The sequence below is a fragment of the Benincasa hispida genome, chromosome 5 (genome assembly GCF_009727055.1).
Source record: "Benincasa hispida cultivar B227 chromosome 5, ASM972705v1, whole genome shotgun sequence".
NCBI classification, from domain to species: Eukaryota; Viridiplantae; Streptophyta; class Magnoliopsida; order Cucurbitales; family Cucurbitaceae; genus Benincasa; species Benincasa hispida.
The window spans coordinates 312,800-325,977 of record NC_052353.1 but is presented as its reverse complement, the minus strand read 5'-3'; the positions used below and the strand labels follow the sequence as shown (position 1 = coordinate 325,977).

The 13,178-nt window shown below is 36.8% G+C and overlaps 1 protein-coding gene across 9 annotated transcripts; it reads left to right on the top strand.

Moving 5' to 3' along the window:
- Positions 1–9,332: 9,332 nt before the first annotated feature.
- Positions 9,333–12,810, top strand: LOC120078359. 9 transcript variants are annotated; one of them, XR_005481993.1, is made up of 9 exons: positions 9,333–9,541; positions 9,913–10,045; positions 10,711–10,773; positions 10,934–11,017; positions 11,098–11,166; positions 11,246–11,344; positions 11,572–11,741; positions 12,356–12,442; positions 12,534–12,810. XR_005481993.1 is itself a non-coding variant. In XM_039032620.1 (8 exons), the coding sequence occupies exons 1-6, from the start codon at positions 9,539–9,541 to the stop codon at positions 11,593–11,595; spliced, it is 342 nt and encodes a 113-aa protein (XP_038888548.1). In that variant the 5' UTR covers positions 9,333–9,538; the 3' UTR covers positions 11,596–11,741; positions 12,356–12,442; positions 12,534–12,810. The 9 variants fall into 9 exon arrangements, 6 of the variants coding, with proteins under 6 accessions (XP_038888548.1, XP_038888544.1, XP_038888546.1 ...); XR_005481992.1 differs by having other exon boundaries at positions 9,333–9,571; XR_005481994.1 differs by lacking the exon at positions 10,711–10,773 and having other exon boundaries at positions 9,333–9,571.
- Positions 12,811–13,178: the final 368 nt, after the last annotated feature.

The following is a 13,178-nucleotide window of genomic DNA, read 5'->3' as shown; positions in this document are numbered from 1 at the left end:
AAAAAGAGAGAGATGACGACGCTGACCAAGGTAAATGATCGTGTAGAGTCTGTACGACATAGACCGGGCTAAACATAGAGCTAAACGTCGTTATAGTTTTTGCTAAGACGATCACATTAGTTATTCTAAACACATTGGGCATCAACCTATACGATAGGCCTCAGCCTTCTCCAACTTGCCAAGTCGTGTACGCGATCGTTGTTTCCTATTGTTCGTCTTGCCTCACACACAAGTCCGAACAAGAGCCCACCCTCTGGATTCTCAACATCGAGAATACAAGGTCGACTTGTTGGTGGTGTCAGACTCAACTCGACATCGTCGAAGGTTTTTCGGAGGTCGTTCGTGTCGTTGTGAATGAGCTCGGTGTTTGTGTTGTTGCGAAAAGGGTTCATGACAAAGGAGATGTTGAAGATGAGTGCGAATTGTTCATGCTGTGGTTGTTACAATGTTGCGGTCGTGTAGATCAGGCGCTCGTGGTTGCTGTGTTTCAATTCAGAGTTGCGCATCGAAGTGTGGAGACGCTTCTGCCAATGTTCGTATAGAGTTTGATCTCTGTTCTTCTGTATTGTTCATGCTTGTAATTTCTCTTATAAAATTGTATAACCATTTGTTTGAAGTCAACTGTAAATGATTTGTTGATTCATGATTGTAATTTGGAATAGTCTTGTATCCGCTGCTCATGGAAATATCGCTTCCGATTTTCTTCAATTGATATCAGAGCCAGATTCTCTGATATCCAAATTACAAAGATCTGAATCGAACGGTTTTTATAGTCGCGGTAGGTTTCTGCATTTGTGGCTAACCGTTTTCTACATTTTGTGGAGAATTGATGAATTGTTTCGGGTTTAAATTGCCTTTTTGTTAAAAGCTGTTCGGTATACAAAATGTGTAATATGTAAGGGCTCTGTGTTTTTGGGCGAAATTAACTTTGCAATCGAGTTTTGTAATTTGAAAAGTTCAAGTTCGTCGAGTCGTTCATGATGAAGCTTCGGCACATGGTGATGTAGTTCTGAACGAAGAAGAAGATCGTGTAGCTTCAGGTAAACGATCGTAAGGATTTTACTAAGCGATCATTTAGATTTTTCGTTCTAGACGATCGTGTAGTATTTTCTAATAAATTGTTTAGCTAATGCTAAGCGATGGGGTAAATCGTTTGCGATCGCATAGGCGATCGTAGTGGGAGCATGCAATGCTCATCGTTTAGTAGAAGGCGCACGCTAGACGATTGCATAGTTAGCAAGCTTCATTGCTTAGTTACTACTTAATCCTATGCGATCGCGCGTATGCGATACGTAGGCGTTGGCTATGCGATCGCTTAGGCGATGGTGCTTCGCGGCATCATAGTCGCTTAGACGATTGCGGAAGGCGGGCGTTATGCAGAGCATGCTAAGCAATCGTGTACTTCAGACTTCACCGCTTTATAAAGGTACACGATCATGTTGTAATATCTAAACGATCGTTTGGATTTTTCTAGACGATTGTATAGTGTTTGCTAAACGATTGTTTAGCTCTGGGAGTGCTGGTAAGCGATAGAGCAAAGAGTTTGTTTTATCGTGTAGATGATCGCAGGGTGCTTAGTACATGATGGATGGTTGGAGAAGCGATGCTTTGCCAAGCGGTTCAAGACCTGGTTCGCCTGCTTGAACCGGAGACTCCTTGTCTTTGTAATAGTTAGCTTCTCTTTTGTGTTTTAAGGCAATTTTATCCGGTTCATCAACTTTTATTGCTTATACATGTGATGTATGGTTCTTATATGTCAAAGTAATCATATAGTTAAAAACCCACCTTAGGTTGTGCAATTATTCATGCATTTTTTATTATAAATGTTATAATCTTGCATGAAGAAATTACTTGAAAGCATGCGCATGCATCATGAAATATAAGAGTTATATTTTGATTGCAATGAGCATTATCATGCATCATCCTTTTATTATAAGTGTTATAGTCTAAGGGTGAATGGAAGCATGTCTTGCTTTTTTCATTGCGATTTTTGTATAAGTGTTATATAAAAGAAGTAGCAATGAAAGAACCATGCATTGAGCATGACACTTAGGCCGTTTATAAGCATTATGAATACCTTGCATGTGTTAGCTTAGCATTGTGGTTGTTTCCATTTATAAGTGTTATGAAGGAAATTAGACCTAAAATTAATAATTCAGAGTTGCATGCGGACTTAAGGTGAACTCAAGTTTTTTAAAAGGGTTTTAAAATTAGATTGAGATAGACCTAAGCTCAAATGGTTCTAAAGAGTTTAGTAACCTAGATTAATCTTTTAAAATCGGTTTAATAGGATTAAATTGGTTGGAATAAAAGATCAAATTTATTGTAAACCTATCTATAAGAGACCTTTTGTCTAAGGCAGGTTCTGGCTAGGCTGGGGTTCTTAAGTTGATGGAAATGTAACACCCCTACCTGGGAACCTATCTAGAAAGATGAATTAGATAGATTTTCAACAATCATGTGACGATTTGGTCAAAGACTCCGTTAAAGAGTTTAATGGATGATGATCAAAAGTTGTTCAACTATCCAAGTTAAAATGTACTCTTTGTAAAACCTAAAAGTCACTTAGTTAAAATCCTTAGCCGTGTTTTTTCTAAGTAAACTAAACCCTAGGTTATAAAATACTCAGTGGGAGAAGGAGGCGTATCAGATATGTCTATGATTCCACTCATGTTTCTCCCTGTATGTTCACACCGTGAGATTCATGCTTGGCTTCGAGATGCCCTAGGATGCGTCCCCCTTCTGATGGTGTTTGCATAAGTCAATATCAAGTTGGACAGAGAGAGTATTTATAGTAAGTGGGTGAAGGGTGTGTGCCAATACATCCTATGGTCTTTGTCATTGGTTCACACCATGAGATCATTCTGTACGCCCTCGTGTCACCTTCAAAGTGGCCCCCTTTGGATGGGTTTTGTACAGTTGGTCAATATCAAGGTGAAGTCCAGAAATGGATAGGGTCGCTTTAGGTTTTGCCCCAATCGGATTTTTTCCCTTGGGATTGGCGTTTTGGGCTGGAACTCTAGGGCATAAAATGGCTGGTCACACTTAAGGGAGATTGTTAAGTAAGTTAATGTTCTCTTGGCCAAATCAATGATGGCTAGTCGTTATAAGAGCAAGAGTTGTTCTAGTATTAATGACTGGTTGAGATCTTCTCAATTCAGAGGAGGGATAACTGACCTTCCTTCGGCGGATTTTGTCCTAAACCTTCAAGCGTCATTGTGAAACTAGATGTCACACGGGTTTCATGTTAGTTTTACTAAAACCTTATTGGATGTTGTTTATTTGCTTAAAACCTAACGTAGGTCAATGTGTTTTTCTTTTAAGCAACTCATTAGTATTTCCGTCTAAAGCTTTTAAAAATAATCGATTTATTACAGTAGAAAGAATCGTGTGAAACGAAATTCGTGGTAAACGACCTCCATCCCACTACTCTCCAAAAGAGTAGACAATACAGTAAATATGATTTGTTGGTCTTGGAGATATGTCTAGTAGAGGATGATGATTCTGCTTGGATCCTTGATTCAGGTGCTACCAATCATGTCAGTTCCTCTTACCAAGGATTTAGTTCCTGGCAAACGTTGCCATAGGGAGAGATGACTCTTCGAGTCGGTAATGGTGAGGTTGTTTCAGCTGTTGCTATAAGTAGGTTGAAGTTATTTGTTGACAAGAAACGTTATCTGTTACTGGATAATATTTTTGTAGTTCCTCATATTAAGAGGAACTTAATCTCGGTTTCTTGTCTCATTGAACAAGGCTATACCGTCTCCTTTTCTGAGAATAAAGTGTTTATTTTCAAGAATGGAATGGAGATTGATCATGATTTGATGGGAAATAACTTATGTGTACTAAGGTCGTTAATCATAAAAGCCTTGTTTAACACTGAAATGTTCAATACGACAACAATAGCTAAAAGACCAAAGGTTTCTCCAAAGGAACACGCTCATATTTGGCATCTAAGGTTAGGTTACATAAACCTCAATAGGATCGAGAAGTTGGTGAAAAGTGGACTTCTAAAGAGTTTAGAAGAAAACTCCTTACCAGTATGTGAATCATGCCTTAAAGTCAAGATGACCAAACGATCTTTTATTGGAAAAGGTTACAGAGCCAAGGAAGCCTTGGAGCTTATACATTCAGACCTTTGTGGTTCGATGAATGTTCAAGCTCGAGGTGGGTATGAATATTTCATCTCTTTCATAGATGATTATTCAAGGTTTGAGTATCTCTTCCTAATACAACATAAGTCTGAAGCCCTTGATAAGTTCAAGGAGTATAAGGCTAAAGTTGAAAACTTGTTAGGTAAGAAAATAAAAACACTACGATCTGATCGTGGTGGAGAGTATATAGACCTCCAATTCCAGAACTATATGATAGAACATGCGATTATGTCCCAACTCTCAGCCCTAGTACAGCTCAGCAGAATGGCGTATCTGAAAGGAGAAACAAGACCTTGTTGGACATGGTTCAGTCTATGATGAGTTATACTTATCTTCCAGACTCATTTTGGGGTTATGCAGTGCAGACTACATGTTATATCCTAAACAACGTTCCCTCGAAAAGTGTTTCTGAAACACCTATTGAGTTATGGAGAGGTCGTAAAGGTAGTTTACGCCACTTCAGGATTTAGGATTGTCCGACATATGTGCTAGTGACTAACCCAAAGAAGTTAGAACTGCGTTCGAAGATTTTCCTCTTTGTGGGCTACCTCAAGGAAACGAGAGAAGGATACTTCCATGATCCAAGTGAGAACAAAGTGTTTGTTTCCACTAATGTTATCTTCTTGGAAGAAGATCACATGAGGGATCATAAGCCACGAAGTAAAATCGTTTTATGTGAGATCTAAAGTGAGACTGAGACTGCTGAAGATTCAACAAGAGTTGTTGAACAGGCCGACAGATTAACAAGAGTTGTTAAGATCGGGACGTCTAGTCAACCAGCTCAAGATTTGAGACTGCCTCGACGTAGTGGGAGGGTTATGAACCCACCGGATCGCTACATGGGTTTTACTGAAGCCCAAAACGTCATTACGAGTGATGGGGTTGAGGATTCATTGTCTTTTAAGAAAGAAATGTAGGATGTTGACAAAGATGAATGGGTTAAGGCCATGAACCAGGAAATGAAGTCTATGTACTTCAATAACGTCTGGGAACTTGTTGATCCACCTGATGGGGTAAGACCTATTGGGTGTAAGTAAATCTATAAGCGAAAGAGAGGTGTAGATGGAAAGGTGCAAACCTTTAAGGCTAGACTCGTGGCAAAGGGTTATACCCAGGTTGAGTGAGTTGACTATGAGGAAACTTTCTCACCTGTTGTCATGCTAAAGTCTATCAGGATTCTCCTATCCATAGCCACATTTTATGATTATGAAATATGGCAAATGGACGTCAAGACTACTTTTCTGAATGGTAATCTTGAGGAGACCATCTATATGACTCGACCAAAGGGGTTCGTAGTTCCAGATCAAGAGCAAAGAGTTTGCAAGCTTAATAGGTCCATTTATGGGCTGAAACAAGCATCTCGATCTTGGAACATCAGATTTGACACTGCTGTCAAGTCGTTTGGCTTTGACCAGAATGTTGATGAGCCTTATGTTTACAAGAAGATCATCAACACTCAGTAGCTTTCCTAGTACTGTATGTAGATGATATCTTACTCATTGGGAATGATGTAGGACATCTGATTGACATTAAGAGTTGGCTAGCTGCCCAGTTCCAAATGAAAGATTTGGGTGAGGCACAGTATGTTCTCGGAATCCAGATCATTTGGGATCACAAGAACATTCTGTCTCAGGCATCGTACATTGATCAAATATTGATCAGGTAAAGGATGCAGGATTCCAAGAGGGGTTTTTTACCTTTCAAGCATGGAATCGTTCCTTCTAAGGATCAATGTCCTAAGACACCTCAAAAGGTTGAGGAGATGAGACGGATTTCCTATGCTTCAGTTGTAGGAAGCATGATGTATGCAATGTTGTGTACCAGACCCGACATTTGCTATGCAGTAGGGATTGTCAGTCGGTATCAGTCCAATCCAGGATTTGATCGTTGAACGGCAGTCAAGATGATCCTCAAGTATCTTCGGAGAATGAGGGACTACATGCATGTGTATGGAGTTAAGGATCTGATCCTTACAGGATACACGGACTCTGACTTTCAGATCGATCGAGATTCTCGCAAATTGACATCGAGGTCAGTGTTTACTCTGAATGGAGGGGCTGTAGTTTGGCGAAACATCAAGCAAGGATGTATAGCAGAGTTTCGTATTATTTAATGAGCATCTTGTATTTCATAAAAATTGGGTCCACTATGGAAGCCGAATATGTAGCAGCTAAAGAGACTGTTTGGCTGAGGAAGTTCCTTACAGATTTGGAAGTTATTCTAAATATGGATTTGCATATCACTCTTTATTGTGATAACAGCGGGATTGTGGCAAATTCGAAGGAGCCTCGAAGTCATCGTGGAGGTAAGCACATAGAACGAAAATATCACCTGATCAAGGAGATTATGTGTCGCCGTGATGTGATAGTCGAGCAAATCGCATCGGAGCACAACGTTGCTGATCCCTTTACAAAGGCCCTCACGACTAAAGTGTTCGAGGGTCACCTGGAGAGTCTGGGTCTGCTGGACATGCGGCATCTTGTCTATGGCAAGTGGGAGATGATACTGGGGTATGCCCTAGTTTATTATATATTGTATTGTACATTAGTCTCCCGAGTCATTAGGACAAGTGGGAGATTGTTATGAATGGTGACCTAATTCTTCCGGAGTCTCGTTATTTTGTAAAGATACACATTGTTCAATGAATAAAATAAGTGTGATTTAATTCTGGCATTTACTTATATCCAATAAACAAAGCTCCTTGGTTATCTTATGTGAACTTAAACATGTATATGCGATATACAAGTGGATCATGCCTTAAGTGATAACCTAAATCGGTCTGTAGTATAAGGATTAAGGTGGGATACCTGAACCTGGTGACACTACGGATATGGCCTCCTTTGTAGATGTTTGCAAGTGTTGTAAACTACTACAGATGGTAGATCCTGACCATTCATATGGAGATGTAAAGCGGGGGTGTCCTATACAAAGAGTTTATATAAGACCTTGACCACGAGATGACTAGACTCTGTATATAACGCTATTGATACTAGAGACTTGCATCTCACCTAAATGACCATAGGTGACACAACCTCAAACCTGAGTGTTTTGTGAATTCCTGCCTTTGAGGGCGGTCCTTTGATTAGTATAGGTGGCCAGATTGCCAACTCAACATGCCTACCTTTTTGGGGACTTGTCTGATCTGAGAGCTGGGAACTCAGTTCACAATATGGAATTCACTCCTTTCCCGAAGCAGGGATAAATAGAAAGATTACTCCCTCAAGGGCTGATTCCGGGGCTTGAACATAATGGCCACAACTTTTATTTGGAAGAGAAGACTCAGTCATAGTAGGACTATGACTTATGTTCATTAGAGAGATCAATAGTACTTAAAGAGACAGATGTAACTACAGGGGCATAACGGTTATTGGCCCAGCTATACTTACGAGCGATCTGTGAAGGGTTGTCGCACTGCTGATTGGTTAAGATGGACATATAATATATCTGTAGTGAGGAGAGTTCAGCTGTCGGTCTTTAGTAGAGTGCCTAGCAGTTAACAGATGGTGGATCCCGTGACTAAAGAGTTTAGTCAGTTATTCACGTACCGTTGAAGCTTCGGATCTACAAGTTCATGAAGTCCCCTTGGTAGCTTGAATTCTGTTGAGGATCAGTTCTTGGTGTTGATTTGAAATGTTCAAATTGACAAGAGGTATTTTGATTATATATGATATAATCGGTATGATGTATAAAATACATCTAGTGGAGGATTGATGTAAATGAGATTTACATTAAGTACCATGGAATAGAAAAAGAATTATGGTTTATATGTTTCATGAAATTAAATATTAAAACTATAGGTTATAAATATAGTATGAATAGTTGGTTATCATTTATGTTTATAATAATATTAATTATTAGATATTTTAATACTTTTTCTTTTAAATAACCAAAGTAGTGTGTGGTTATTGGATCATGGTAACTGTGAGTTTAAAAGGAAAATGGTTTCCTATTTTGAAAAGAAATTTTTACAAAAGTTTGAAAAAGGAATTTAAGTTTTCTCTCCAGTGAAAAGAAACTCACGGAAGTCGTCAAGTAAATATAGATTTACTAAACGACGGCTGGGCGAGCTAAACGATCATTCAGTGTTTACTAAATGATCGCATAGCTTTACTAGACGATCGTTGGACCAAGGTAAACGATCATGTAGAGTCTATACATGACAAACCGTGCTAAACGATAGAGCTAAACGATCGCATAGTTTTATCTAAACGATTGGGCATCGACCTATACGATAAATCTCAGCCTTCTCCCACTTGGTCAGTTGTGTACGCGATCATTGTTTCCTCTATTTGTCTACCTCACCCCAAGTTCGAACAGAGCCTACCCTCTGGATTCTCACACCGAGAATACCAAGGTCGCCTTGTTGGTGGTGTCAGATTCAACTCGACACCGTCGAGTTCGTGGTGCTGTGGAGGCCGTTCGTATCGCTGAGAACGAGCGCGGTGTTAGTGCTATTGTGGAGGAGTTTGTGACAAAGGAGATCGTTGAGGACAAGCACGAAGAGTTCGATGCGGTGTTGTGGTCGTATAGATCGGGCGCTCGTGGTTGCTGTTGTTCGATCAGAGTTGTGCATCGGAGTGTGGAGACACTTCTGCCGATGTTCGTATAGAGTTTGAACTCTGTTCTTTTGTATTGTTCATGTTGTAATTTCTCTATATAATTGTATAACCATTTGTTTGAAGTCGACTGTAAATGATTTGTTGATTCATGATTGTACTTTGGAATAGTCTTGTTCCGCTACTCATGGAAATCTCGCTTTCGATTTCCTTCAGAAGCTCCCTCAACTCTTGAGAAGAATTATTTTGGTTAAGAAAGCATTAACTTACTGAATGATTCTTGTAACTGTAACCCTTTATTCACTACTATAAAATGGAATTACTTGACACTTGTAGTTTTTAATTACTTGATGTTTCTCTAGAAAAAAACGTCAAGTAATGTGATTTTGGACAAGAAAATGTCAAGTAAAAGGGTTAAAAAAGTGGAGATTGACAGAAAATTTCAGATATTTTCATGCGAACCTTTACTTGACACGTTTTTCGTGTCAAGTAATATAAGGTCTTACTTGACACGTTTCACATGTCAAGTATAAGAAGCTCTTACTTGACATTTTTTTTCTTGTCAAGTAAAATATAAAAAAAAATTGCCTAATAATATTTTTTTCAAATAGAATATCTTATTTTTTGAAACCCTAGCCGTTCATGAAGTCCATTGAAGTTTCTTGCCTCTCGCCTCGTCTTCTCTCCCATTGCGCCATTGACTTCTACAGCCATCGACTATTACAGCGCCTCGTCTGTCGACCAGTCTAGCCATCGATTGTTGCAACGCCGCTCGTCCGTGTCGACCGTCGCGGGTCTCACCGTCGCCGCTGTGATAGATGCTCAAACATGGTCTGTGATCAACACTTTCGGTATTGGGAGGTTTGATTTACCTTGATTCGTTCTTATCACCTATCACCTATTTGATTTAATTTTGGATTATACACTCTATTTTTATCTTAGATTCTAGGATTCGGAGAGTTTGAAGGACTACAAATATTGTGTAGTAAGGTTACTGTGCAAATTTTTAAGGGTAATTGTTGTGCCTTGGTAGCTTCGTCTCTTAACCACCTCTTAAAAAGTCTTTGCACCAATTCACAATAGATTTATGTTCTGTTTTGAAAGATTAAGTATCAGAGTCTACTGTAAGTTTCTTGATATATTGATAATGCCTCAATTCTATAATCACTATGATAAATTTTAAAACCTTGGATTATTTTCAGAATATTGACATGGGAAGAAGGATATTGCAATTATTCAAAATTGAAAAATCCATATGGGAAGCATGATAGAGTGTGGAATGGTCAAAGATAATGATGAACATGTTACTTCATACTGAACCAAATATTAATAATAGTAAGTTAACAATGCTAGTAAGTTAACAATGCTTAGATATACTATTCTTTAAAATATTTTAGTTTATGTGCTTAATTTTTATCTTATTCAAACTTTACATCAGGACTGTGGGAAGTCGACAAGTTGTAGAAATCACAGTTGGGTTTTCCTTGAGAATATTTTTACTAGCAATTTATCTTCTGCTCCTATTGACTAGGTGCCTGAAAATTTCATTTTCATTGCTATATGAGAAGAATCCAAAAAATGGGGCATAGCATAAATTTTGACAAAATAATAATAATATTAATAATAATGGTCATAATTGATAGCCAAAACCTTGGTCACTTTTGAATGGTTTTGCCTTTGCCTCATTTGTATTTAATTGATTGGAAATTTGTGATGGTAATATTTTTCCAAGTGTATACGGTGGGGAGGGGTGTGTTACCAAAAACAAAACAAATCATATGTAATTGAGAGGCGGGAGGATTCAAAAGAAAACTAACAATAATATCCAATTTTGATTCCTATATTACAAATTTATTTCATTTTGGTCCATATGCTTTTTGATGTCTATTTTAGTTATTGAACTTTAATTAGCTATTTTGGTCTTTATCTTTTATTTTATTTAACAAATTAATGACATAGTTTTGAGTACCAAAATTTGGATTCTCCATTTGAAAATGAAGCACTTCGTAAGAGCATTAAGGAGTTGGAAGATCAAATTCAAAATACGCCAAGATCTGAGCATGGTAATTGCTCCAAGAATAAAATCTGAAAGAAGTAAAATTCAAATGTTGGGTCACAATTAGTATCACGTTCTATCTTATTTAATTTATGTATTAAGGTTACAACTATTAGTTATGATAATTTTTAACTTGTTTAATTTGTACTGTTATATTTATATCATAGGAGAAGGAAGATGTTAGTGCGTCAACCACATATGAGGAAGGGAAGAAGAAGATGGAAGCTATTAGTGTACAACCAATCTTGAAGGTGAATTGTGTATTATGAGGTAAATTTATGAGGTAAATTTACTATTAGTTACTTATAAAATTATAACTTGGTGGTTTTAGGAGAGAGTTTCAGAGAATGTGGGAAAGGATGAGGAAGTGATTGCTATTAGTGTACTACCGATCTTGAAGGTGAATTGTATAAGTCTCATGTTCTTTTATCTTATTTAGGAATGAACATTTTACTTATGTTCTATCTTCATTGTGCTAGGAAAAAGCTTTAAAGACGATGTCGAAAGACAATGAAGTTATTAGTTCACCATCCAATTTATCAATATCCTTGAAGTCTATTCTTAGTTACGCTAAAAAGGTAATGGTTGATGGGACTGGTATTTCCTTCTAACTACTTGTTAAGCTCTTTGGTTTTGGCCGAAAGAGTTATATTCTGCGAGAAAATGTGATCGAATTTTGTAGTGTGCAAAAAGTGAAGACTTTATCAATGGTGGCTTATATCGCATAAGTAAATGTTATTTGTTTATGATATATTATCCCTTTATTAATTAATAGTAAGTTAATGTGTTCGATCTATTATTGTAGGTACCTACACTCATTCATTGTTGATTCAAATAAAGGGTCGAAGTATATTTTTGTAGATCCATCTCTTATATCCGCGAGCCAAAATACTCGAGAAGTTAAAGCTTAGAAGCTTTGTAGTAGATTAATGGCTTTTGAACACGGTCAATTAGTTATTGCTCCTTATAATCCCAGTAAGTATAATTAGTTATACTCATGTTCGGAACCTTGTACTCATGTTCTACCTTTTCCTATTCTGTTCCAATGTAGAATTGTGTTGGGATCATTGTACTTGAAAGCTCCTTGTACTCATGTTCTACCTTTTCTTTTCTTTTTTCCAATGTAGAATTGTGTTGGGATCATTGTACTTGAAAGCTCCTTATATTCATGTTCTACCTTAATGTAATGAGCTACCTTCATGTTCCATATTAATTAGTTGTGTATTTTATTTAGTGATCATTGGTCGTTAATTGTTATCAATGCATATGATGACGTGGTGTACTATCTTGACTCATTGAGAACAAGTTCACGAGAAGATATCAAATACATAACAAATATATAAGCTAACTTTGCTTGAGTTTTTTTTTTTTTTTAGTGTAAAGTTTATTTCATTATGAAAATTATACTATACTCTTTGACGAATATAGCGCAATGACCATTTTTCAGTCAAAAAAATTTGTAAAAGACTCGAAAAACCACATTATGAAAAACAGTCAAGGTAAGTATAAGAGCATTGAAAAAACTAATAGAATGATGTTTATTTAATGCATCTGTATGATATGTATTAATTTTTGGTTTTGTATTGTAGTGTCCTTTACAAGTGGGAACTGTCGAATGTGGGTATTATGTTATGCGAGAAATCGTGACTAAAGAGAAGAATATTATCACAGATGCGGTATATCTTTAAACTACTTATATATATTGTAACATTATAGATAGTGTAAATAGTAAATTAATATATATATTTGACTTTCTATGTTTTATAGATTGATACGAGAAGCTTGTACTCGCAACTTGAATTGGATGAAGTATGCGTGGAATGAGCTGAATATTTAGGTCGCTATATCTGATGGACTTCCTATAAATTTTCTATATGTGGCTACATAGGAATGCCCAAATTTTTTTTTGTGTAAATGTTTTGTTCAACCATTATAGGTTATATACTTCAAAGAAATGTATGGTGGAGGATAGAATTTTAGTCTTTTGATTTTTGGAATACATAACACATATAGATTGGTCTTATAATTTTAGAATTATCATATATTAGGGTGAGTTGATAGAGTATATACTGTTGTACGATTGGTCTTGTAAATTTTTGAATCCTTCATATACATAGAAGGTAATAGAAGAATAGAATTGTTTATTTTAGTATTCTGAATTGTTACATTGGATATATTGGGTTGATATGTAGACCTGAAATATGTGCAACTGTTTATTTTAGTTGATAAAATTATCTTATTGGAACAAATGTAATGCAGGAAATGAGAAATAAAAATTAAAATCGAATGTTTAATTTGGAAAAAAAAAACATAGATGACATTGGAAATGTGTCAAGAATTAGATTATTTTGTGTCAAGATAAAAATATATTTGACAAATAAAAAATGTCAAGAGTAATCATAATAATAAATG

Coding starts and splice junctions, on each gene's coding strand:
- LOC120078359 (XM_039032616.1), top strand. Junction 11,018..11,097: donor GTGTACAACCAATCTTGAAG/GTGAATTGTGTA, acceptor TGGTGGTTTTAG/GAGAGAGTTTCAGAGAATGT. Junction 11,345..11,571: donor TTCTTAGTTACGCTAAAAAG/GTAATGGTTGAT, acceptor CTATTATTGTAG/GTACCTACACTCATTCATTG.